The sequence below is a fragment of the Simochromis diagramma genome, unplaced genomic scaffold (assembly GCF_900408965.1).
Source record: "Simochromis diagramma unplaced genomic scaffold, fSimDia1.1 OVJJ01000131.1, whole genome shotgun sequence".
In the NCBI taxonomy this organism is placed as follows: Eukaryota; Metazoa; Chordata; class Actinopteri; order Cichliformes; family Cichlidae; genus Simochromis; species Simochromis diagramma.
In genome coordinates, this window is record NW_024387200.1 from 1,239,719 (window position 1) to 1,267,192 (window position 27,474).

General features: G+C 40.3%; 1 protein-coding gene across 1 annotated transcript in view; it reads right to left on the reverse strand.

Annotated features, from left to right (window-relative positions):
* Positions 1 to 9,596: 9,596 nt before the first annotated feature.
* The window catches only part of ddr2l (discoidin domain receptor family, member 2, like), a 38,072-nt gene continuing 20,194 nt past the window's right edge, over positions 9,597 to 27,474 (reverse strand). Inside the window, exons 2-19 of the mRNA XM_040050673.1 lie at positions 25,520 to 25,618; positions 25,239 to 25,341; positions 24,940 to 25,009; positions 23,718 to 23,870; positions 21,364 to 21,511; positions 20,892 to 20,997; positions 20,632 to 20,812; positions 19,563 to 19,803; positions 19,401 to 19,478; positions 19,032 to 19,174; positions 18,433 to 18,544; positions 18,166 to 18,282; positions 16,864 to 17,108; positions 16,652 to 16,779; positions 15,957 to 16,154; positions 15,596 to 15,830; positions 14,055 to 14,204; positions 9,597 to 13,800 (exon numbers count right to left, since the gene is read on the reverse strand). Of these exons, the coding sequence (XP_039906607.1) occupies positions 13,666 to 13,800; positions 14,055 to 14,204; positions 15,596 to 15,830; positions 15,957 to 16,154; positions 16,652 to 16,779; positions 16,864 to 17,108; positions 18,166 to 18,282; positions 18,433 to 18,544; positions 19,032 to 19,174; positions 19,401 to 19,478; positions 19,563 to 19,803; positions 20,632 to 20,812; positions 20,892 to 20,997; positions 21,364 to 21,511; positions 23,718 to 23,870; positions 24,940 to 25,009; positions 25,239 to 25,341; positions 25,520 to 25,580 (2,604 nt within the window). The 5' untranslated portion in view covers positions 25,581 to 25,618 and the 3' untranslated portion in view covers positions 9,597 to 13,665. The remainder of the gene's footprint in view (positions 13,801 to 14,054; positions 14,205 to 15,595; positions 15,831 to 15,956; positions 16,155 to 16,651; positions 16,780 to 16,863; positions 17,109 to 18,165; positions 18,283 to 18,432; positions 18,545 to 19,031; positions 19,175 to 19,400; positions 19,479 to 19,562; positions 19,804 to 20,631; positions 20,813 to 20,891; positions 20,998 to 21,363; positions 21,512 to 23,717; positions 23,871 to 24,939; positions 25,010 to 25,238; positions 25,342 to 25,519; positions 25,619 to 27,474) is intronic.

Consider the following 27,474-nt stretch of genomic DNA (forward strand, 5'->3'; position numbering starts at 1 on the left):
ACAAGCCTTTGTGCTGCTGAAAGTACAGTACTGCATTTAGAGACTTTACAAAAAAATACAGATGCTCTCTGTCTCTTTCACACACACACACAATGTGAAGTTTATTGTCTTGGTTTACATGTTTGAAAGAGGCTCCTGATTTTTACACTAAACATGTGGAAGGCTCGACCAGCAGTTTCACACATTGTCCTATTTGTTTTCATTGAGGCTTTTCCCCCAGGCCTCACAATTATAGTTCATATCCCAGCCAAACCCAAACTGCAGATGCAGCTCAGGAGCACCAGATATCATGAAACTGCAGCTTTACCCAAATGTGGCAAATGGAAAATATCATCAGGGGAGATTTGTGATTTAAAATGGATCATGACAGCAATGCATGAAAACCTTTACATTCCAGATTTCAATGCTGTGGATGGATTTCTCCATGAAGCATGGTAAAGTAATTTTGACTGTGATTCAGAAAGTTTGATGTTTATGAACAAGAAAAAAAGAAAGCAAACCGCTGCATGTCAGAAGGAGTTGGTTTGAGACGTTTCGAAACTAAAATCTTATCAAGCTTTACTAGAAAAGACGGCACCGAAAACAGCTCCTTCTTTTTCACTTTTAAATTCCAGGCTATTGTCTCCTCTTCACAGGATGAGGCGTAATTAGGGTGATGCTTTGACTTCATAGCAGTCCTGTCTCAGTCGAATTATGTCTGTGGCCAGAGCTGCTCAACTTTACTCAGAGATCTAAAGATACTGATTTCTGACTCACTATTGCTTTAGCGTGTCCACCCTTCATTTAAAAAGAAGAAAAAAGACCTCTCAGGGTAAAAAAGGAGTCCAGTATGCTCCAGTTTTCCAGTTATTCGTGGCCCAAAACTAGAGGCTTATATTTTGTGGGTATTTATGGTATTAAAAATACATATATCATATTTTTTTTAACATATCTTTAATCATAATAAGGTGTGCTCCAGTGACTCGACACCTACAGGTTTTGTCTGGCTTTATTGGAAAATAATAAGCTCCTCTCATGCTGAGCGCTCAGGATGCTTTAGAAAAAAAGCTGAAATTGAAGCACTTACCAACTGAGAAGTTTCCTCCTCTGAGTGCACAGTAAAACACAACCTGCCACCCACAGAGCCACAGCTCCTTCCCTTTAAACCAATCCAGATAAATCACTTCAAATGCTTTAGGTTACACTATACATTTTCTGTTTAACATGTCAGTGAGTTATGTTTCCAGCCGGAGATAGCGGTCTTTCACGGTAACACCAGGAGAACCTAACCTGTATCCTTACCTTGGTCCTTGTATATTTCCTTTAATGAGATGGTAAAAAATCTGCTTGCTCTTGTTTGAGACCTTGAAAATGTTGTTTACAGTTTGTTGTCCTTGTTTTCATGTCGCTTAATGTGCAAAGTACTTATTTTGGTATCCACAGTTTGATAATGAACCTGTTCATTGTTCCCCGGAGGAACAGTGGAGCATCTGCAAATGATCAGCTGCTTCATCTACTGTAATGACAGGAGTCATTGTTTGGAAGAAGCTCAGAGAAGGAAAATAGATTTTAATTATGTTGGTACCCAGAAACTGTCTCAATACTAATCAGTACTCAAAATGTTAAGTATATTTCTCTCTCAGTTCCTAATTTATTCCTTTTAACTGATTAATTCCTGTTAATACTGATACCTGAAACTGGCACTGAAATTGTCCAATCAACATGTTTGTTTGTTTGTGAAGAAAACCCTGTTCAGCAATGTTAATTCAGGGCTTCAGATGGTAAAGCTTGGGGATTTGCCATATGCATTTAAAGATTATAAATTATAATTAAAGAAGTGGGGTAAAGTAAAGAGAAAAAAAAATCTAAACAAGCTCATTATCAAGCACTGAATTTCAGATTGTTGATGGGGTTGATGGGGTCATCTACTTTCTACAAAGGTTTGCTCCAAGCCCTGCCCATATTACAAGGCAGGTACTTTTTGCTCATTACCTCAGGACATGTATAAAGTTGCAGGCAGTACAAATGCAGCACTCCAAGCTTGTGCAACTAAAATCAACCCATTCAGCTCTTGTGGTTGCCACTTATTTTCTTTCTGGCTTCAAATATCAGACACAGTAGACTAGAAGGTGAAAACATAACTTTATAACTACCTGCTGCCTGTAGGTTTCCATAATGATTTTACAGTTCTTTTACTTCTCAATAAAATGCTTCATGGCCTTGCTGCAGCCTGCTTGTCTGACTTGCTTGTCGTAGACTTGGAGGCTTGCAGGACTTGGAGCGGTCGTAGACTTTGTTTGATTTATCTGTGGTTTGTAACAGAAATATGATGCAGTGTAAATACTGCTGTTATATTGTTGTAATTATGCATTTTTGACTACATGTGAAATGTGTTCTTGTCTTGTCTGCTGCAGAGTTTATCTGCACAGGAAAACAAATATTTAGAATATTTCTCTAAGAAGTCATCAATCTACACCAGATATGCATGAAAATCATACTGATTCCTTTGGTCTTAAATTCATAGAAGCACACCAGGTTGCCTTTTGGGGTTTTGTGTTGGAGCAGAAATGCTTTTGCATGGTGTTTTGGTGAGTAGCTGCAGGTAGCCGCTTCAGCCACAAACACGTGTACAAATTTTAACTGATTCCTTCACTGCTAAAGGAAAAAGTGAATTGCCTGAACAAGAGCCGCTTTTTACAACATTTGTGTGAAGATCAAAGGAGGGCGGATTTTATCACAGCTCACTGCACTTCCCTTTCAGCAATACAAGGCTGTTCCCAATGAGAAGCAGGTGTCGGCCTGATCTGAGCACTTTAAACAGCCTCATAATGAGGGCTGGCTACCTGGAGGGTGCCTACTGCACACGGGACACATAACAACCCATGGAAACCAGGCACAATAGCAGTACCTTCATCATTACAAACATCATCATCACCTTTGGTATGTGTAGAAAACAGTGGATGAAACAAGAGATCCATAACAAAGCCACGAAATTGAAAAAAACAACAACATGATTGTGTTGTCAGCTCCCCGTCTTAAACCACGTCTAAGGTTTGATGTTAGTCAGTGGCACACCTGCATTCAACAACTTAGACACGTGAGGCACGTGACAGCACTTCATTCTAACCATGTGTTAAACTACAGTAGGGGGTCTCAAATGTCTTTTGGCACCCACTTCAGAAGTAAGGTCACGCCTTGCACCCCATGGTAGATTTCTTTAAAGAATCAATTTAAGATGAAGTACAAAAGCATTACCAATCCCTCGTTTGTGTATTTTTTCTAATAGAAACCATATTCATGAGACTTTGGGTGGCAGTAAACTGCAGTGTGCATGGCTGAATGGGTTAAAAACATTCTTATTTACCTGGTCAGTACAAAGCTGCAGTTACATCAATTTAGTGTGAAAACACTGATTATATCACACCAGATACATTCACAAGCTTGTGTGTCACAATTTAACATGTGATATTTAAACAACCAAAAAAGAGACTGTTTTCTGAAAAATCACTCTTAATCATCAGAATAAAATTTAAAAAATGTATCATAATGAATCATTTTTAAAAGAAAAAGTGTTTTTTTCACTCTTAAAGGGAGGCTTCAGCTGCTAATGTGTTAGTATGACTTTCTGCGAGTTGAGCTGGTTGAGTCAGTGGCTTATGGTGCTGTTCCAAAAGTGTCATCAAATAATTGGTGACAAATTAAACTTGGACGAATTAAAAAAAAAAAAGTGGTTGTCTAATTGCAGCTTTGTGGGTTTTATTTCCAGCCCCAGCACATGCCATCCATCCATAGGTCAAGAAACCAAACAGCAGGTTTCCCCCGGTGTGTGTGTGTGTGTGTGTGTGTCTACTGATTATGGTTAAAAGGCAACAAGTGAAGCTGTAAATCAGTCAGGCCTTCAGACACTCTTTCACTGTGATCTTTATTGTATTTGTCTGTAGTTATTTCCATCTTTGTCCTCTAAATTTAATTTAATTTAAACTAATCCATACAAATTTTTGAAATTTTTGGAAATTTGAAAAAACTACCATGCTACCAAAACCAAAAAATGTTATATAAAAGGTGAAAAATTTGGAATCAAAATATAGGCAGTTAACTAGTCTTCCCATCCATCCATCCATCCATCCATCCATCCATCCATCCATCCATCCAACCAGAGCATTGCTTTCACTTCATTGCTGCTGATCTGCTTGTAAAGTTGCTGAGAAACTCATGAAAAACACATCAACTAGCTGGCCCCTTCCTCTATCCTGAGGTCAAACAGCTGGGGGACAGATAGCACCCATAAACAGCAGAGCGTGGGGGTTGTCATTTCTGTGCAGTTACTTTGACGAGAGAACCTGTCAATCAACCTGTATGGTCAGGTTGTTGGCATTGGTACTTTCATCTGGTGGTCTCTGCTCTCCATGTACAGTTCAGTATCTGCCACCTGCTCGCTTGTAGTAATCTGATTGTTACACTCAAACAGAGACCTCTAGAAAAGCTCCATTTAAATAAAACAAATCAAAGCAAAGCAAAAGGCTTTTGTAAAATTCCTCAGAGCACTAACTGTGTCAAAACCCCTGAGAGCAGTTCTAGAGGCGGAAATATCAATGAACACTCCCAAAGTAACAAACATTTAAAATATAAATCATTCTAAAATGTAATTTACTTTCACAAAGGGAAAGGAAATAAAACATTTTGTTCATGGTCATCCATACATTTCAGCACCTAAGCTAATCAATTTTAAATAATATAATTTCATTCTTTGAAGTGGTGTTAGAGAAAAATAACACCAAGCCCTCAATCTTGTGCGTGATTTGGCCCATTTAGGACCAATTTGCTGGTTCCTTCTTTCCATCCTTTTTATTCTGTGGTCTTTCCTATTATAACTCCTGCAGGGACCCCGTTTCCTGACATGGACCATTAAATCTTTAATCGACACAAACTAATGAGGCTTTATTCAGCCAGATGTTTGAACTCGAAAACAATTATTATTTTCCGGATTCTTAGGGTCTCATGATATATTTATTTTTGGCAAAATAAGAATTAAAACCGAGTTCTTAAAATGGCACATTGGCACTTACCTGCATCAAAATACAACCGTGGCATTATTTAATGAATGACCCGAATCCTTTATCTGTGCACACAAGGCTTAACATTCCTCTGTGTATCATATTTTATTCAGTTAGATTAAAGATTGTGCTGTTGCTTCGATTCATTCATGACTGGCTCATAGCATCCTGCTGTTTGCCCCGTAGGAGCTGTGAGAGTTTATACAGACATCCAGATTCTTCCACGAGTGAACATAATGCAAAAACCAGAGTTAGAAGAGTTCTGGTTTTATAACTATTTAAGTTTAACTGATGTAGATTGCATCAATTTACCTGCAAATTTAAATATAAAGGTTTTTGGATGGGACTGATGGCTGGCAGTAAATATGAAAGGATCTATTTATTTAGAAGCAAATCAAAAATTGGGAGCCAGAAAAATGGAAAACTGAGAAACAGAAGGGAGATTAAATGACAACCTAACAAAGACAGAGGGTTCAGTGGAAAAGCTAAAAAATAATTACTCCTTACAACATTTTCCTTGTTACCTTTTCTTCACCACAGTAGAAAACCTTATGAGGTGAAGAAAGGTGGGAAGAAGAATCAGTAAGGAGAAGCAAGAGACTCCATAGTGTAGTGGTTTACACATTCACCTTAAAACTGTAAGGTTTGGTTTGGTCCGATCATAGATGGAGACCCAAAACCCATTTGGGGTTTTGTCAGGAAGTTTATCTGGTGTAAATCTGTGCCGAGGTGCTTGCTGTGTGAGCTCTTGGGATTAAGGGAGCAGCTGAAAGTAGCAGAGTCATGGAAATGCACAGGTAACATAAGGTTCCAGTCATACAGGCCTGGAGACCATCTGGTAACCACAGATCACTATGGAAAAATGTGGATTTCTCAGCCAGTCTGCAAAATGTTGGTGGCAGTCTCAAGGTGAAATAGGTATACAAAATAGGTACACAGTGCTGCACCTGTCAAGGTGTGTACTGTGGCAGGATACGGACCCAAACGCAGGACTTGGACATAGAATGAAACTTAAAGGCATTTCAGGAAAACAGGAGGGAAGCACAGCTGGGGCTAATCTGACATAATGAGACAAGGAAACAAAGCAGAATACAGTGATAATAGGACACAGACTGTCAAAGTAAAACAGGAAGCACAAAGCATTCATAAAGACAGAGACGTGGAAACATGACAGACTCTGGAACAGAAGGAACATGAATCAACAAGACGTGGGACACATGCAACCCATAGAGACAGAAAAGAATGAACATCCAACGTACGGAGAACAGAATTAAACCTTCACCAAGAACACAGATGAGGCACAGAAACCTAGAAACCAGGAACTATAAATATAATACAATTAGAAAACCACAATTTAAAGAGTATAACTTAACCAAAGACACAAACACTGGGTCAGAGAGTTCGGTGTTCGGTGCCGTGACAGCATCGAAAATTGTTTTGATTGTTGTGGTCACTGGCAGATTGCTGCGGTTGCCCATAGTTTGTATGAAATACTAACATCGTTTGCTGTTACACTTAGACAGGATGACAACTATAAATCATGAATAAATACAACTACTTCGAATGCTGTTGTGTTTAAATATTTCTTCAAATTCAACCAGGTTAATAATTTACTGTGCAGAGTCTTGTTGACACGTTTTGTGTTGTGTTTTCTATTTCTATGGTTACGAGAAGACACAACACATGTTCACACAGCAAAACATCTCAAAAAGTTGGATGTAGGTCAACAAAATGCTGGAAAAGTGAATGAAACTTGGTAAGTTTTTCTTTTCAGCAGAATCCAGAATTTAGAACTAAGTTAATAAAAAAAACTTTGTGGAGAGCCACTAAATTATCTTTATAGCTTAGATAGAGATTATTAATGTTGCACAATTAGGCTTTACGTCGTGATTGGGCAAAAACAGACATTGTTAATGGATTTGATCGGTTGGTTGTTTTTTGTTAACGAAGACAAATTCTTAAGCAGCCTTTAAACTAAGTCAAAACACTGCCGTAGTCATTCAGCAGTAACAACTGTGGTTATAATTTTGCTCTAACTCGCTTTGTAAACCTTTTCTGAACTTCCAAATGTTCGCGTACTCCACTTGCTAATTGTCATTCTGTCACTGACGGCCTTTAAAGTGAAAGGAAAGTAAATGTTCAAAAATGAAATGGCTGAAGCTATTCTCAGTCCTCTATGAAGCTTTTGGTGTACGTGACAGCTCTCACACTAAAGAGACAAAAATAGTCCCTACTGTGACCAGTCCTACTCGCACATTTGGAAGGACAGCAGGGAGCAGAGCACCAACAATTACAGTCAGGTTGGGTTTGGCTGGATCTACTCTAGCATCATACCACTTGTATAAAAGCTGTTGTCACCTTGCCCAGTGTTGTGTAAACCTTCACACGTGTGGAAGGTTTTTAGTGCTTTCTCAAACTCACAGCACATTTTTAGGCTGTCAATTTATCAACCAAGAGACATTTACACTTCATACCTACAGAGAGACATGGCAACTTTAAACAAACTTCCATCAAAGTAAAACCTGCGCCGTGCTTTTTGGCCGTGAACCACCCTTATGAAATCTGCCGGCACTGAGCCCACACATGCAGGCAAACCTCTGCCTTTGGCTTCTTTGCCAAATTTAGGACAGTTACAAAATCTGTGATTGTCAGGATTCCTGCAGAGTTCATGAGCAACCTGCAAAGGTTTTATAACACTTCTCTTTCATTACTCAATTCGTGCAGTTACTACGGAAACTAACTGATCGATTATGATGCATGATAAATCCTAGATACAAAAGAAACATCTCAACTAAAAGAGACCAAAACCCAATTCCAGAAAAGTTGCAATGTTGAGTAAAATGGAAATAAAAACACAATGAGATGACTTGCAAATCTCATAAACTCATATTTTATTCACAATTGAACATGGAAAACATATCAAATGTTTCAAATGGGAAAACTAAAACAAGTCATTTTTAAATTTGATGGCAGCAATCCCTATTTTTTTTAAAAAAAAAAGTCAAATGGGGCATCAGAAGGCTAGAAAGGGGGGAAAAAAGATCATCTTTAGGGAGGCATCATTTCTCAGAAGTAAAGATAAGCAGAGGTTCACCAATCTGTAAAAAAAATTGATTTTGAATATCTAATATCTACAGTACATAATATCATCAAGAGATTAAGAGAATCTGGAGAAATCTCTGTGTGCTAGAGACAAGGCCAAAACTCAGTATTGGATGTTTGTAATCTTTAGAACTGCAGGGGGCACTGCATTGAAAACAGGGATGCATCTGTCATGGAAATCACTGCATGCTCAGGAAAACTTCCACAAATCATCGTCTGTGAGTCTGTGAACACAATTCCCTGTTCCAGTCCTAAAATCCAGATTTAAGTGCTACCATGCAAAGAAGAAGCAATGTCTGAAAACAGAAACGGTGGCATCTTCTGTGGGCTAAAGCTCATTAAAATGGACTGAGGCAAAGTGGAAAAGCTGTTCTTTAGTCAGAGAAATCCAAATGGGAAAGCTGTTTGATTTCTGATGGTATGAGGTTGCATTAGTGCCTATACTGGTGTTTTGCACACATTAAAAGGCATCATCAATGCTGAAAGGTATATACAAGATTTAGAGCAACACATGTTTCCATCCAGATGATGTCTTAGTCCAGGGAAGTCCTTGCATATTTAAACATGACAATACTAAACCGCACACAGCACCTATAGTAGAAGAAGTAGTAGAAGAGTCCAGGTACTAAACTGCCCTGCCTGCAGTCCAGCCAACTGAAAACCTTTAACACATTACGAGAGAGGGTGTTTGTCTCCCGAATCCAAACTGAGAGTTAGTGCCACAAATGAGAGGCATGAAAGCTCCCATTCTACTTTTAAATATCCCAGTAATGCATTACTTAAGGTCTTTAAGACAAGATGAGGCCTGATTATTCAAGACCTTGTTTATGAAGAGAAGGATTTAATTCAATTCTACATTGAACAGGGAGCGAGTGATGCAACAATCTTGGCTTAATAATGTAACCCACATATAAGGCTGTAGGAGCAGCTTTACAGTTTGGTAAACCCACGGTTACTCTAGACATATTTTCCCGAGGAGGTTGAGACCAAAGTAGAGCTTAAAGAGCCTGAAATTTGTCATTTTTAATCATTGGCTGTTACGTTTTATTACCAGTGCCTTAATTCACAAAAAAGTTCCTGCCCACCACGGACCCTCTTGTTGTGTTGGATCCCTGCTAACCTTTATTTTTCTTGGAAAAAACCCCCCAAAAAGGCGTAAATCCTCACAGAACATTCAAACCTGAAACAAAAGGCATAAAAATGTGCAGAAATCAGGCCTTCAGTGTTCCTTCAGAACAACAAAGCTTCTCTAGGACTCATTTCCACATATAGGCTGTCCTGTATACGTGTGTGTTTTAAATCTCTCTGCTGCCCCCTGCTGTACAGAACATCGATGTGGTCTAGACTGAAAACTGTAACGTCAACTGTTGAAAAGCTTAGATTTCAATTTGCAGTGTTTTCTCTACTCGTGAAAAAAAACAAACAAATAAACAAATAAACAAAGACAAAAGAAAAAACCCATCTTTGACACATTTACTGTTTATTATAGGAAAACAAACCAAAGTGAGATAAAGTACAGAGTGAAAACCACTTGGGACCAGAGAACACCAAGCTTCCTCCTCCCAATATATTAATATAAACAGCTACTAGCCTATGTACAATATGTGTCTGAAACATACTGAAGATGGGAGCAAAGATTAAACAGTGTGGATGAGAAATGACTGTGAACACAACAGGGAAACAAAAGCAGAACATCTTGTTCAGAAAAATGTCCATAAATGCTGAATTCCTGTGTAAAAAAAAAGGGGAAAACAAACAGAAATAGCTATAAATTCAGATAGACAATTAATTATTAATAAAAATTACCACACCTAATCTGCATTCACACACTGAGATATTATAGACCAATTATACTGTACACTATCAAACTAAAAGATTTCTCAAATGGAACCAAAACAAAATACACAGGCTCACTGTAGCAAAGGACTCTGGGAGATTGAGTTTAGTGGTTTCCTTCTGTCCCTCTTTCCTCTTGCCTTGAAAACAACAACAACAACAACAAAACCCAACTCCCTCTTTTGCTTAGTTAACATAATTTGGCACAACCGAGCAAATCCAGTTAACCACTTTAACCTCAACTAGCTCCCAGTGCTCAAGGGAATGTTGAAAAGACTCACTCAGTATCTCGCTTTCTCTTAAACACTCGCACAAACACGCTGAAAGAAATGTAAGATACAGTACAGATAACAAAACACTACTGCAACAACAACAAAACACAGAAAAATGTACTCAAAAATCTACATGTTTGGTCTTTCTCCGTTCGCGCCATTTTTAATTTTATACGATTTGTTCTCAGGGAGGATTTAAAATACTGCAAATGTGTACTGCATACAAATAATACACACTGACATTAACTGAGTGACCTAAACAGTAAAAAAAAAAAAAAAACAGACATTAAATTATGTTTTTACCACCTTTATACATTAGACAAGAACTCTGAAAACAGACACATCAGAAGTTTATTGAGTCATGTTAAAATGAATGGTGCAGGAAGCATGGGGGCAAAGCGGCTCTTGCTACTACTAACATGATAGCCACTATCAGCATCACTTGAGTTAGTTAGTCAAAAGGCTGCACCGTCCGCTACCATCCACAGACTGTAGAAAAGACAGAAAGAGTCTCTGTGTCTGAAAAATGAGGCACAGAACACAGAAGTACCTCAAACCTCCCATTTCTCTAATCGCCAGCCAGAGGAAACTCCATTAGTGGCAAAAAGTCTGATTGTACAGAAGTCTATGAGAATCTCTCTTCAGCTAACTTCATTTGTGAAGTAAAGACTTTCTTAGTCTTATTCAATAGTTTCTAGTCTGACCTAATTCAGCACAAATTTTATTTTGTAAACTACGGTTCATTTAGAGTTAACTGGACTTAAAGCAGGGTATGCTTTGCTTATGCAAATGGGCCTTCCTTACGACCCATCCCTCAGTTTCATAGTCAGATCCATCCCTCCCTTGTCAGGTTGTGCAAAATACTCACTGGCTATGGTCACCTATCTATATGAATCTGTATGGCCTTATATCTGTAACTGCTCGCTTAAATCGTTGCACTGTCGACATGAACTTCCTTATCGGTTATAAATTTTCAATCTTGCAAGAAGGAAGGTGAGGACTGATACTTGGATTAAAGTTAATGCCAACACTTTGAAGATGAGACAGAATCATGAAAATTCCAACGCTCGTATCGTTTGTCAGTTTTGGCTGAAGCTGAAATCATCGTGAAACATTTGGACATGAAACATTTATTGTTTTGTTTTGGGGGTTTTTTTTGTTAAAAGTTTATTACTCCTAAGACATCCTGACAGAAGAACAATAAATCCAGTCTACGGTCTGCATCGATCCAGCATTAGTTCTGTAAACAAGACTCATCTGAATGCTATGCAAAACAAAGTCAGAATGAATGCATTGCTTTTTAAACATAAAAATCTTTATGGTTGTTTCAGTAAAGGTGCTGCAGTGATTGGATGCAGTGACTTCTCTGATGCATGAACCTGTCAAGTGGCCCCCATGTAAAACATACACTGATAGCTAACACTGACCTCCTGACCAGCGTGCCTTTGAATATGAACCGTGTAATCAGATCCTCTGAGCTGAAACATTAGTCTTTACGCCTACATTTGATTAAATATAACTTCAGGAACAGGCTCCGCTACGGACAAACTAAACTAAAATGGTACAATCTGCCACAGGGTTATTCCACTACACAGGGTCAGAAAATGAACTATTATTGCAGGGCGCTCTTCGGTTAAATACCTGCTCAGTGTTGGAAGCACTTAAAACATTTTTTAGCTACAACCAGTGGTGACAGACAAATGGCTTTTTCCCAGTTTCCTGCTTTGCCTAGTTGGAAATCCAGCCTTGGTGTAAGGCCTCCATTTGCCCACAGTCTATCAGCTTTCACTCGTCAGTGAACCTTGTTGTAACGCAGTAGTTTGGGAACTCACAGCCCCAAATGTAGATGGTACATTAAGACAAAATGCCTTTGTCTGGAGTTCAAATCCTAGCAAATTCAGACTACAGAAGACTAGACATATCAAATGGTGAGACATCTACATGTGCAGCAATGCAGTAAGTATTACTGCAGTTTATTTCTGTGAATAAAACCGACTACATGAAGCCAGAGAAGAGCTTAACACCTTCAGCTTTGTGAGTTCAAATAAGGAGATATGCAAGGTGCATTCATAAAGTTCCACAATGCCCATCAAAAATCAAAAAGGATACCTGTTTTAAACCTCCCCACAGAGATGGGCTGCCTAAGCAGGGCTCATAACTATCAGATTTGCATTTGTGTGTCACTGACGTGTGTGACCAATGAACCTGAATTTCATTTTGAGAGGACAAACCAAGTGCTGAGTGAAAATCCTGCTTTTTTTTAATGTTTTACATGCTGGTGTGCACTAAACTCTGACCACGTGGTGCCCACGTTTAAATCAGGTATGCTTTTTGATTTTTTTTATCCACAAAATGTATATTTTGCAGGTCCCCAAAGACAAACACCGACAGGTTAAATGACACCTTGGTATTCGACACTTGGTTAATCTCCCTGCGACCAGCATCTGAGGGTCAGGCGTCCATGACCTTTCCCTCTGGTACCGATTTTGCTACATATGCAAAGCACTTTGAATAAAAGGATCATAAATTTTGACCATCATGCCCATCTTCACAAAGATGCTTACAATTCTGTTTTTAATTTAAAACTGCATTTCAACATTTTTTTTTGTCTCTTAGGGAACAAAAGTGGCATGATTCAGTTTTTTTCTCATGTGGCTTTAAGTTCTTTTTTTTCAAAATTTCCCACAGATACCCACCGACTGATTTTCAGTCTGTGAGCCACACAGGTTTCTTCAGCTTCTTGGCACCGCGACGTGAACCTCAGCTGACCAACATTCATATCCACAAAAAAAAAAAAAAAAAAAAGACCAACGATTGTGAAACTCCACAAAACAACAAAATTTTAAAATAGAATAAATCTAAAAAATAAAATCCTACACTAAAATCTGACCCTATAGCCCTAGCTCCAGTGTGGATTAATATATGAACATGAATAACTGAGAGACACAGACACAGTGCTTTACAATAATAATAATAACAATAATAATAATAATAATAATGATAATAATAATAAAAACCCACAGGGAAAGGAGAAACTACAAGGACTATCCAGTTTTTTGTAATCTCTAAAAGTCAAAGAGAAGGAAACAAATGGTTTAAGGCAACTTTTGGCACAAACAAGTGAAAAGGCTTGGGGTAAAGCGGCTGTAAAAAAACAGAAGAAGCTATGAAACTGCCAATGGTTTGTTCACTATGGACCAAAAGGTCTGAAGCTTGCCATATTTTCTCCTCTGAGCTGACTAGTCACGTCTCCCTCCATCATCACCTGGTCTTTCAGAAAAGGGAGTCGCTAGTGCCGTGAAGCAAACCAACAATCCCTCTGCACTGTAATTCCAGTCCTCTGTGCTCTTGTGTCAGTCTGTCTTCTTATAAGAGTCCCACCGCCACGGAAATCCCAACCAGCAGATCCCAGCAGCCTTGACTCACTGGTTGACGTGGGGCTTCAGGGCTTGGTAAAGTCCCTCGAAGGTGGGTCGGTCAGGGATATCGCGACTCCAGCAACGCATCATCAGCTCAAAGAGAGAAGGTGGGCAGAGTGGAGGGGCATAGAGGAAGATCTAGTGAGGGACACGGGAGAATTAAGAGTGATGACAGATTCCAGTGATTTGTTAAAAAAGACAAATGTTGGTTTAGGTTTAGTAGCCCCTCAAATTTATCCTGCAGGCACTTACAAGGGTCCTGATTTCCAGGTTTGTAAAGACTGCTATGAGCTGTCTTGGATCCAGTTGCAATTAAATTAAATGTTTGCAGTATTACTCTCAGAAGTGACAGAAGGTAATAATCTGTGACTCTGTCCTGTGTTTCGCCTCACCTGTCTGCCCTGGTTCCTGAAGAACTCGCCAGTGTTCTCTATGACCTGTTCATCAGACAGCAGGCTGTAGGGCTGCTCCTTACACAGAGTGAAGATCTCCCACAGGGTGACTCCAAAGGCCCACACGTCACTGGCTGTGGTGAATTTACCCTGAGGAGAATAATCACATCTGAAAGTTTAACACTCCAACTTTAAAATACTTTGTCTTATTTTCAGTGACTCTCTGAAGACAGCTGCTGATGAAATGTTGATTGCGATGCTTTGTGAGACTTACAAAAAAAATACAATACGATAAAAACGTAAAAGCTTCCGCTTTAGACCTGGTTTGGGGCCGCTTGGATCCATTGTTTTTTCGCTTAACTTTACAGCTGCAAAAGACATTAAACTTATGCAACCACATTCATGATGCAGAACAGGAAAGTTATTGAAAGAAAACACTGCAGCAAAAAAGATGTTTCATTGTTTCAGTGTGCAAACCGCTACTGGTGCTTCCCCTGGAGGGCAGGAAGCTTTTGAAGAACTCTTAGCTAAACTTCCTTTAGTGAAACATTTTGCATTTATGCATCTAGCAATTTTAAAGACAAGCAACTGTAAAGAGTTTGTTATTTGTTTTGTGGAAAACTGTTTTACTGCTTTCAGCTGTTGATTTTTAAAAAAGAAGATGCGAGGGGAACGTACATGTTTTTTATAAGTCGCTGAACTGATCTAGGCAAATGTCCGCAGGGTTTGAATACAATTACAAGCCTATATAAACTTCTGGAACTTTTAGCTCTTCTTCTTTTGAATATTAAAGACATTTATAGACTACCAGTCATTTGAAAAAGACTATTTATAGCATTGCATAGAGTCTGGCTTGGCTGGTAGTATGTGTGAAGTATTGGGGGTTAAAATAGGCTAAGTAGCATAATCAGCAATTTTTTTACTATTAGTATCATCATTATTATTATTTATTAGTCCTTTATTTATCCAGGTAAAGAATCTCATTGAGATTAAAAATCTCATTTCCAAGAGAGACCTGGCATCATAGCAACAAAAGTCAAAATACATGTACCACACAAGTGCATAACATTTAAAACAAATACAATATCCTGTACGAACATGTGAAAAACATACAATAATATCTGACCACCTATTTACCAGCAGATGTTTTCCCAGTTTGGAAAAAAAAGACCTAAGAACTACAACAGTGGGCTAAAATTCCTCCACAATTATATTAGACTGATAAAGTCATACAGCAAAAAATTACTGACAGTTATTTCTGCTAAAGATGGTTCTTCAAGCTACTGAATCATGATTAGTGCTTACAGACAGAATCCTGTGAAAACGTATCAGCTTATCTCATCGACAGCAGCTCTCAGCTCTCTAATACAGAGGAAAGTATCATCAGGGTAACATTCATTCAAGTATCTGAAGATTTTGAATGCAGCAGCAGAATAACCGCAGAACTTCCACCAAAAAGTAACACATGACAGGGGTGTAAAGTTTAAAAGGAGCAAAATAAAGATCGTATCTTAAATCAACTCCCTTCGTCCAAACCTTACCAGCAAGATGCTCTCCCAGGCCATCCATCGTATAGGCAGCACCGCCCGGCCCTGGATACGGTAGTAGTCGCTGCTGTACAGGTTTCGGCTCATACCGAAGTCGGCAATCTTGATGGTGAGGCGGCGGTCCAGCAGGCAGTTTCTTGTGGCCAGGTCACGGTGCACAAAGTTCAGAGATGCCAAGTACTTCATCCCCGACGAGATCTGCACCGCCATATGGAGGAGGTCAGACAGGCTGAAGTGGAGAAGCAGAAAGCGATTCAAAGTGGTGAGAATCAAAAGTGCACTAACAAGATAGTTTAGAAACCTGACGCTCGATTGTTTTCATGTATGACCTGTGCGAACTGTGTGCATGGTTAACCTGACTGAAGGGATGTTGTTGGCATGTGTAAGAGTGCTCTCGATCTCCCGCTGCGACAGGAACATGTTGAGGTCTCCGTTCTCCATGTACTCAGTAACCATGCACAGCGGGTCGGACGACACACACACACACAGCAGTCGGATGATGTTGGGGTCATTCAGACGAGACATAATCTTTATTTCCTTCAGGAAGTCGTTCCTGATCGACGGACAGATAAAGGAGAGGAAGCATTTCCAGATGTGTTCTTCAACTCAAAGGAACCAACTACAGGTATGTATTTCTCAGTGTTACAGTGAAGCCTGATGCACAGATCTTATTTGTTCCTGCACATCCCTTGAAGCTCTTACACCAGTTTATCCTAATATGTTCTCATCTACGGAGTCAAGTACTGCTCTCACTTCAAACAACACGGTCTGCATTTGTAGGTAGGAGGGCTTTCTCTGCAAAAAATAGTCAACCAGGAAATGCAGTTTGGAGCTTTCGGTTCTGCACGTTATTCATTTGACTAGTTATGGACTATATTTTTGTTTTTAGTGTATAAATAGTGAAACATTCTCATCATATGAACACATTAAAGCAATGAATACACTGATTTTAACCAATATATGCTCTCCAGGGGAACCTTTAACCACCTCAGCTCCAAATTTATATAGTTTGACATTGTCGCGATTCATATACACACTCATAAAGAGTACCTGGCTTGGCTGGTAGCGTCGGCCCTCAGCTGTTTAACAGCCACAAGCACAGAGTGACCGTCTCGGTCAGGGAGGGGCGAGCCTTCCCCGAGAAATTCTGGGAGTCCCTCCGCCTCACACAGGTGGACCTGCCAGGGAAGAAGATGAAATAGGGATGAAATAAGATTTTTCCAGGATAACTTCGAAGCCCACGAAATCTCCCACAAGCTCACCTCGCCAAACTGCCCCTCCCCCAGCTTCTCCCTGAAGATCAGCTGTTGCCGAGGAAACTCGGCAGCGGAGATGTCCTTCCTGGTGAGAGAGTCCACGGTGAGGGCGGGGACGGCGTACATGTTGCTGCCAGTGACGCCCTGCAGCCGCACGATGTCCGTCTCAGCGTAGTGTGGCGCATTGCTATGGAAACACTGGTGCGGCGTGCACTGGGTGATGTCTGGCTCAGCATAGCCACCTCCACATGCTGTTGGAAAGACAAGCGCTTGTTTAATTAATGTCTAATATAAATAAAAAATGAAGTGAAGCTTACTGAAAAGTACCAACAGCACAAGATTAATTAGTAAAAACGTTAAATTACTGGTAATTTCTAGTTTTCTATCTAAAGTAAAAGCAGTACATCTTTATCATTTTACTAGTACCATTAGTCTACTTGCTGACTGAAGTTTTACTAGTTTGAATTTGTTTTTTTACAGAAGTTTTTTCAATCCAGGATATCCCAACCTCTCAGGGTTAGGTCCCCTCCAGTAGGTCATGAGAGGTCATAAGATGATTCATAGAAGGAAAAGAATTGAAAAATAAAAATAAAATAAAATTCCAAACTTCACTTGATTTCACTTAAGTGTTTGTGATCTGATTAACTGCATGGAGTCACACCTTTCAACTCTTACCACGAAGCCATCCTGATGTCATATGACAGGAAGTCAGCAGGAGGAGGTCATAGAGAGGATTACCAAGGAGGAGAGCTGGAAGAAGAGGAAACTTGGAAAAGAGGCGTAGAGAGCCGAGAGAAAAAGGAGAGAAGCACTGCAGAATAAGTATGAATGAGCATGCATGTTCAACTTCATCTGGGAAACTTAAATAGAGAGAAAAAGGAGAAAAAAAGAGCTTATTTAACACGTTCTGAAGTAAATAAACTGGAGAGAAACAGGTTGAGGAGCTGTTAATGAGTGACAGAAGATCAGAACTTTGATGGATGCTTGAAGTTTGTAGAGTTTGTTTGAAATTACTGACATCGCCACCAGGAGGCAGCAGACTCTCTTATTGAAAGGCTTTCGACCTTTTTTCCTCTACAGCTGTGATTAATCATGTCATATTGGATAGATCTGGAACATCTCTGAAGCATCAATGATTCTTAACACAAATTCCTACTACAAGCCTAAACACACGGTTATGAAGCGGTCACTCAAAGACAAACATCATGACGCAGCGTTCAAAGGACTTTCTGCTATTTCTCAACTTGTGTCTTTTTCACTAATTCTTAAATGAACGCCTGCATCGACTTCATCGTTGAAGGTGTTTACCAGATGCCTCTGCGCTCTGTGACAGCTCTGGAAGTTTGTTTCTCAGCACTGCTGGGTTCTGGTACTGAGGGTCCAACAGGAAAATTCTCTCATAGTGAGGGTCAGTGTTCACAGGACCTGAGGAAAACAGCAGGAATCAGTCAAGGATAAGAATATCTCTCCTACAAACACGAAATTTAACACCTTAACTTTCACCAATTCTTTCTGCATGAATAATAATGGCAAACAAAGGCATGTTTTAAACGATACAAGTAAAAAGAAGAGTACCAGTCGGGGCGCGTCCAGAGCGCGGGGGCACAGGTGGAGTCTGTAAAATGATGGTGTCACTGCAGGACGACAGCCGGACCGTCACCTCCTCATCAAGAATCCGACGTGGACCCTAGATTAGGATGGAAGAAAGAAAAAACATGGGGTCACAGATGCCTGTGAAGAGTCAGTCAGTTCATTCTTATTCGTTCTTTAATCTGATTTAATGCTTAATAGTCCTGATTTAGCCACAAACATAAGCTATAATCTTATTTCCTAAAAAGAAAAAGAAATGCCTCCTATCTCCCACGTGAGTTTGGGATCTAAACTGCAGCTTTTAACCTCTTTTTGAAAATCAAAACAAATTTGTGAGGTGACTTAAAGACCATAAAATGGAAGCAGGGACCTCCTGGTGGACATCTATTAAGAAACGGTTTGCATTTCAGCAGAGAATGCAGCTGTTTACAGGAACATTTTTCAAAACCTAAAGCGATTAAGTGATTACAGCATGTTTAACACCAACAGACATGACAGGAAGTTAACAAAATAAAGGTACTTTATTAAGAAACCCCCACTTCCACTCAGAAAAACAAAGGTAATTCATTTATTTGTATCCTCACCTTCTCTAATACCTTGCAGACGTACTGACACCATAGGATGAGGAAAATGATGATGACCAACAAAAGGATGATGGTTACCAGGCAGCCGATAAGGATGGGTGTTTTCCCATCATCTGGTGTGGCACTAGCTGATGGAGCAGCGGCTGAGAAGAAAGGTTAGAATACCATATACCAAAGATTTTATCATTTGTTAGTGGGCTCCACTAAGTATGACAGAAATGCTAAAAAAGATATACGTCCTCAAAAATTAAGAAAAAGGAAAAAAAATTGACCTGAGCACAAACTGGCAAAACAGCGCCCTCTATCTGTCGCAGTTTTGAAGTGGCGACTTTAAAACTGTCTTTAAAGTGAAACAATTAATTGTCACACCTGTCTTCTGTGCAGGTGTTGTGATGGTGTCCTTAGTGGGTAGAGGAGATGTCATTTGGGTCAGGAATATGGTATCCACTGAAAAACAAAAAACAGGAAGTCACTTATTTTTCCTTCTTTTACTGTTCTGCACTTTTGTTTGCACGTGCGTGTGTTTGTTACCTGACTGAAAGGAAATCTCGCTGAACATCATCCAGACGTCAGCAAAGTAAAAGCGGCAGCGGAGGGATTTGGCAGTGCGGTGGTTCAGATCCACGGTGACGTAGCGAGCACTCGGATTCCGGTCATCCAGCACCGTCCTGAACTCCACAGGCTCCGCCTCCCATACAAAGTGGGGCTTAAACCAACAGGAGACCGAGGAGAAGATCTTCACATCGCGGGAGAACATGTTGTTACTGTGGACCTGGATGGAGAATGAAAATAAGAGTAAGTAGCAGAACATCTGCTATTGTTTGTAAAGCGTGAGGGAGTTCCACTGGGATCTAAAGCTCATTTATAATGGATTCAGACAAAGTGGCAATGATGGCACAGTAGGAGGAGATGCTAGCAGCTGCTGATGCGTGACTTAAAAGTAAACACATGACTCCACTGAACATTGCTGGAGCACTTGCTGGCTGCGCTCCATATTACAGGAAGAGCAAATGCTGGATGGAAAGTACGTTTGCAGTTAAATCAGTTACACAGTGATGAAGGAGAGCTGAAAGCAACTGGTTAAAAAGCTTGACCAGATATAAAGGTAGGCAGAAAATACTTTTCAATCTCTTTTATTATGTGACAATACTGTGCATAATGCTTTCCCTAGCCACTTACCCTAAGCTTAACCATCAAAAATGAATGCCTAACCCTCAGCCTAAACCTAACCATAACCTAATTGTAACCATGACACTAAAACCACATTTTGAATCTCCAAAATGCCTTCAAACTCGTGGGGACGGGCATTTTGTCCCCATAAGTGACTGTTATCCCCCACAAGTATAGTAGCATGCAATTTTCTGTCCTCACAAAGATGTTTAAACATGTCCCCTGCCATCAGCCTAGGCTGACGCTGACACGGTGCCGAGCAAACTAGAGAAACCCGACACCGGATCTGAACCAGAGGCAATTTTTAGGCTCTGAGTAAGTCTGGTAATTGCAAAAGCACATGTAAAAGTGCTGTCAACCACTACTGCTATGACAAAGTTTGTGTTGAGTTCATAGTACTGATGAGGCAGAGGAAGCAAAAATGAAAAACCTTCATCGAGGTGAAGTTTCTCTGCCTGTCGAACACGAACTCCATCTCCACGTGTTCCAGCGAGTCGTTCTTCCAGCCCAGGTAGTCGTAGCCAGGCCACACGCTGTACTCGTGGGTCCGTGTGAAGTCATCTTGGCCGATCACGCCGTCCGTCAGCTGACCCAGGCCGCCGAAAAGCTTCCTATCGGATGACAAAGCAGTCAGTAAACAGGAAACGCTGACATGTGATGTGTGTACGAGTGCAGCAAAGAGAGACCCACCCCCTTTCGTGTACTCCATCATATGTGGAGTCATTGAGGTTGGCGATGGGATAACCCGGCGGTTGCATCCGCTGACCCTCTGGAGCGCTGTAGGATATCAGCCCATCTGAAACCAGGAGGAGTGGAAAGTTAAAGGTGCAGTTCATCCCATTTCACTGTTATCTCACCACAATAAGATCCCACAGCTGCACTCAGAACAGCAAACTTTCAACCTTCATGACAACAGTGTGAGGATCGCACTCATATCATTCAAATTCCTGTTTTTGCTCGATATAAGGATCTGATAAACAGCAGTGTTTGTTAAATAAAAGTGTTGCTTGTGGATGAAAAACTGTTGTTTATGGACATTAAAAGCTTTTATGTTGACATGAAGAGGTTTACTTGTCTCTGAGGAAGCGTAAACAGTCTCTAATGGCAGTTGAGCTGACGAAAACGCACATTAACAAGGAAACTGTGTGTTTATGTGTCCTACCGTCCCATGAACAGCCGTACAGCTCCACTCTCATGCAGACGGTGGTGGACAGTCTGGTCACGGGGAGCAGCCGGACGTAGCGGGTGACTATCGGAGGGCGGAGGTCCTTTATGACAGAGGTGTAGGCATCTTTGTTTCCCTCAATAATCTGTACACAGATATCAGGGATACAAAGAAGACCATCACACCAGGAGTACAGAAAGATTAAACCCCTGGAACATCTGTTCAATCAGTAGGTTAATAGTGTTGTTACAAGTTGTCATGTGACATGTTTTGACTTTATAGCCATCTTGATACAGTCCATTGATTTTCAGAGAACTGCTTGACAAACAGTGTCCTGGCCAGGTGAGGCCTGTGCCCTCATTATTCAGTGACAAATGAACCAGACAAGAGATCTGGAGTTGATTCCAAGTGCTGAACTTGTGTTTGGAAGGTGTGCATTGGACCTCCCAAAGAGACATTGGTGCAAGTGAAGGAGGGATTTTTTTAGGCTGAAAAACAAACAAACAATAAAGCTATTAAAGCAACACGTTCCCACTCCCAAAGTGTAACATTTTATGGTAGGTGACAAATAGTCGGTATATTACGATTTCAGCCACCCAAAGCTATATTACGAGTTCGGAAAATGAGAACCGTTGGAACGAATCCACACATGTACGTTTATTTTACTTAAATTGCTTTGGAAAACACTATCTAACACGATTAAGGTGTTGGTTACGATTAGGGATAAGGTTAGGGTTAGGGCTGGAATACACGGCTGGAACACGTCTTACCGTGGGAGCGTCATTCTATTCGATTTCATCCACAATCCAGCGCGTAGCATAGGAACGCAGAAGGTCACCTTTCACATTCCCATGGAACACCTCAGGATTTGACAAATCGTCGGTATATTAGGCATTGGGAGTGAGAATGGGCTGATTAAAGAGATAGAAATGTTGCTATCTAGCCACTTTTATAGGTTTTGTGTTACTTTTGTTAAATCCCTCGATTAAGACGAGAAGGTGTGCATTTCAGTCACATTTTGATTGCTTGATTAAAATCCACTGTGATGGTGTCTAGAGGAAAATTTGTGCCTGACAATAGGGAGTTAAATATGCTGCAATATTAGAGAGAGAGCCCCAGTGAGCAAACAACCTGCTATGAGCAGCGTTTGGCAATAGAGACCACCGACAAAATCAAGATCAGGGAGGGGCAGCGACCAACGATTGGTGCATCTGATATCCCCGTGTTGGTGTTTTTTCTGCATCATCATAACAATGTGTGTCCAGGATCAACATTGAAAGTGACCAGTCACATTGTTGTGATGTCACAGCTTTGTATTATGGGGTAAAAAAAAAAAAAAAAAAGGCTATGTTTATAAGAAACGCTCTGTTTTCTTTATTAATCTATACAATCGAATAAAAATATTATCAAGTTAGCTTCTGTTAGCCAAATTTAGTTTGCTCATGTAAGTTTGCTAGTGATGCTTTTAAAATAATTAACTAACTTCTTGGCCAGTGCAAACTGAAAGCTGATTGGTCAGTTGCAACGTAGATCCTGGACCAACATTATTATAATGATGCAGGAAAATCTCTTTAAAAAGACAAGAAAAGCTATGCTAAACAAATACAAAACGCAAACGCGCCCTAAATGAGCAGAATTATCGAACAAAGTGACAAAAACCACGAAAACAATCACAAATAGATGCAAAAGGACGGTGAGGATGATGCCAAATTTATGTTCACAAGAAAATAATATATATATTTTTTAATATTCACTGCCTCTCACACAGTGCCCCTGCACAACTGCACGTGTAGAAATAAGCAGCCGAACATTCAAAGCAAAGAAGACAAGCTTGAGAGTTTCTGCTGACGGCATGCATCAGTTACTCCTCAGCGGATGTTTCCGGGCTTCATTTCCTAAAGTGAAAAAAAAGCACCCTGAGAAATTTGGAATGTGAATCTTTGTGCTGCTGGGCACAAAATAACCAGAAATCTGCACAGACTCTGGGAAGTTCCCCATGTGAATGTGAGGGAGGAGCCTCAGATCAAAAACATGATTCTGGTGTTTTAAATTGTTCTAACAGTGTTGCGTAGCCGCGGGGACCTCGAATGCCAACAGGAAGCTGGCGTGTAAATGTAATTTCCTCTGATATGAATATGAATGACCAGAAGCAGCTTAGAGTGAAAAACGAGAGGAAAAAAAATCCTGTTCGTTTCTTTTTTTCTTCCTCTTTCTCCAGTCTTCCCTCCATCAGTCCTCACGTATTTCCTCCTATTCTTCCTTCGGCTCAGACCCTTCTCATGTCCCATTTTTCAGTCTGTTTCCTCTCTCCTCTCATTAAGTCCTTTTTGTAAGATATTTGGGTCACTCACCTCGTTCCCCTGCCGATTCCTCCAGGACTTCCACAGCTTGCCGTCCCTGCTGTAGTTTACGCGATACTCTCGGGCAAACTCATTCCCAGAGTTCCTGATATATCGTCCCTGAGTACCAATAACCGTCAGAAAGGTGAGTCTGCCGAGATCCACCTAAAAAGAAAATTCCAGCAAAAGGCTTTCGGTCAAATCATGACACATGCGAGTAACCTAAAAACCAAAGGCTGCATTTAAAGATAATATTGTATCATTAACGTGGGAAAATGGTTCACCCCAAAAGTATAGAGGCAAGCCGTCCACACATCTGGTTGCTAATCCTGCAATTTTAATGTCAAGAGGCATGCAGCTTCCAAATACGAGACGCATTCAAGTCAGAGATCTATAACAGGCTTCAAAGTTGGTTTTTATCGTGAGCTGAGTGTTTGCAGCGTCTCAGGATTTTTGTTGCATTTCTACAGAAATCAGCCCATAAAGAAAACTGTAAAAACTAAAGATGCTCTGTGTGCCTTTACTCAACAGTGTGCACACAAAAACCTCTGCAACATCACAAAATTATTTTCAGGTTTTAGATTTTTTTAATTACTTTTCTCATTTTAACATATTAAACGTATGTCAATATACGGATATTAAAGCGACTTAAACAGATGTGAAGTGTAAGAATGTCTGAATCGCATAAATATGCAGCTCCTGTGAAACTGAGGATTTTCCATACAGTCTTTGATGTCCACAGATGACTGTGACTCAGATTCTCTCCTTTGATATTTAAATACCTACAGCTTCACACTGCAGCATTCACACATGTGGCGCAGTATCGATACCACCAACTTTATTAAAAGATCGCTCAATTCTGAAGGTAAGTATTTCTTTGTCTTCCACTCGTCCCACAAGTCAGCTGTTATACACAGATTTAGCCAGTTTGTAATAACAGCCTTCTCTGGGAAACACATGAGCTTCTAGATTTATCCAAAGAATAACTTTGTAGACCACACACAGACTTCACCTTTAAATCAGAATGTACTGAATTTAGCTGCTTTGCAAAGCACTTAAATATTGTGTTACAGATTCTGATCCACTGTGATCTTTTCACCCGTTCTCATCTTACACTGACTGCGCAGCGCCACTTTCTCCTGCATGCACGACACCTTCTTACTTATGGAGTAGAACTTCGCCACATAACAAATGCAGGTACCCGGACATGACTGAGCACGCTTCAGACACAAACCTCGAGGTACTGACTGACTGATGGCAGCGCTGCAGGACACCAGGCGCCGTCTCCCTCCTCACGATTCAACCTGCACACACACACACAAACACATAAACCACACTTGCACAAGTTTAACCAAAAGATGGAGTTCTAAAATCTTCAAATTTTTATTTGACTTCATTCTAAAGCATATTTAATCAATTTTTGTATCTCACAATTCCATTTCAGGTTTTTCTTTTTTTCTTTATTCAAGAGTTAAAAACAATAAAAGACACTTTTTTAAAAAACAGTCGACTTAACCTTTAAGCCACACCTACCTGGCGTACTGTGGTCCTGTTGTTTCGTGCCATTGGCTGGATGCTTTGAGCGCATCATCTTTGATCCGTCGATCCTCCATGCCCAAGGGGTAGCGACAGTGTGCTGGAAAAACACATTCACAATTTTATTTTTATGTGTTTTGCAAGGACGGATTTTAGACCTTTACAAATGAAACATTTTCTTGAGTTGTAACTGTTTAAATTGGCTCGTTGCAGAGGACGGATTTAGATTTAAAATCAAGATGGGGTAAAGTGGGGTTTGTGTGTGTGTGCCTGTGTACCGGGATCAATCTGTCCGATGGCTGCTGTAGCTTGAAGGATCAGCAGCAAGAAGAGGTGCATGATGGTCCGCCGATCACACCAACACACACGCTACATCTCTGCGAGACACAGAAAAAACAACATGAACATCTGCAGCTGACAACGAATGACGGCTCAGGCAACAAGGGAATAAAGTGTTACAGTAAACATTTTTTTCTGGAAACCCATCCCTCTATTTTCTTCATTTTATCCAATTCAGGGTTGTAGTCGAGCTGGAGCTTATTCCCCGGACAGGCCGCCAATCACATCGAGACAGACAACCATTTACACCTATAGCCAATTAAGAATACCCAGCTAACCTAACGAGGATGTCTTTTGACAGTGGGAGGAAGCCAAGAGTGCGTGTAAAGAACTCCAAAACAGGAAAAGCGCTAACCACTGCAGCACCACGTTGACTTCTTTTGGGAAATATCTTTGCAATTTTTGCACGTTTTTAGGAAAATTATGAGGAAAGTTTCAGTAAACTGACCCATAAAATACAGCATTATTTTGTCTTTAAGTTGACATGCCAATTTGCACATATGCAAAGACCATTACTGCCATTGTAAAATAAAAAAGGTCCTATAAACACATAACTAGAATAGATGTTTAAGTTTTTGATTTTGCCCGCCATCGTCACCCACAGTTGACAATCATAGTACATGAACGAATTTTTGACGTCTCCTGTGTGATGATGAATTTTTGAAGAACTCTGCTTTTGTTGATTTTTGCTGCTTCTGTTTCTAATTTATCTACATTTAAAGAATCATTCTACGGTTTACTATAAAATCTAAAGAGTCTTTCAGCTATCATATCCCTCGTTTGAGGCTTGAATAGACGTGAATCCCTCATTCAAGCAGAACTCTGGAGATTTAGGTGTTCCACTGTGCACATTAAGAGTAATTTAACTGATTATCTGACATTAAAACATTGAAAACTGCAATTTCCTCCAAACAAAACAAACAAAATCTTTGTTTTCGCTGTAGGAAGTCGACTGTCTCCAGCGGTCACTGTTTTACACAACTGCAGCAGGATGGATGGACGAGGAGGAGTCTGAATGACTTCTACCGTCATTTACGAGAGGACTGTGCGTGTGTGTGTGTGTGTGTGTGTGTGTGTGTGTGTGTGTGTGTGTGTGTGTGTGTGTGTTTGATTTCGCAACGTTATTGCTGTTGGAGCGGAGTAGTTTATAAACACTGGACGCAAACAGCATCCCACTCACAGAGGTTACGCAACACTAAAGAACACACACATACATACACACGCACACGAACACACCCCTATTGTTGCACACAAAGCATTTCAAGCATAAATACATAGACACATATAGAAAAACTACAACCGCTGTCTACTCGTATTGTCTTGTTCTCTACATTCACTCTGTGTAAAGTTCTCGGGGTCAGAACAGCTGGGCAGGCGAGAAAGACGGGGTGACAGGGAGACAGGAGGACAGAAAAAGAAAATAGACAGGAAAAAAGACAAAGAGAGGAAGAAAGAACGCAGACAGCGGTTTGAGGCCGAGGGCCGATAAGAAAATGAAGAAAAGGAGAGAAACACAAAGAGAGGAGGAGGAGGGAGGGAGGTGAGCAAGGTGGGGAGGACAACAATGGGTGGAAGGGAGAAGCAAAGAGAGAGAGGACAGCGTTAAAGTCAAACACGAACTTCCAGGTTTTTTAAACTCTTTTGGGATCAGAGCGGAATTTGACCCTGATGCTAACCCAGTAAAGGTGCACCACGGACCAGTTTATGTCCGACACTATTTTCACACAAGGTGTCGCAGATAAATACAACAAAATAAAACCAGTACTGGTACCAAAAAAGAAGATTAATTCATAACACACAGGAAAAGACCCAGGGAAACAGAGTTAACGATAAAAACAATTAAAAAAATAACACTAAAAACCAATAAAAACCCTAAATTTTACACCTGTGCCTG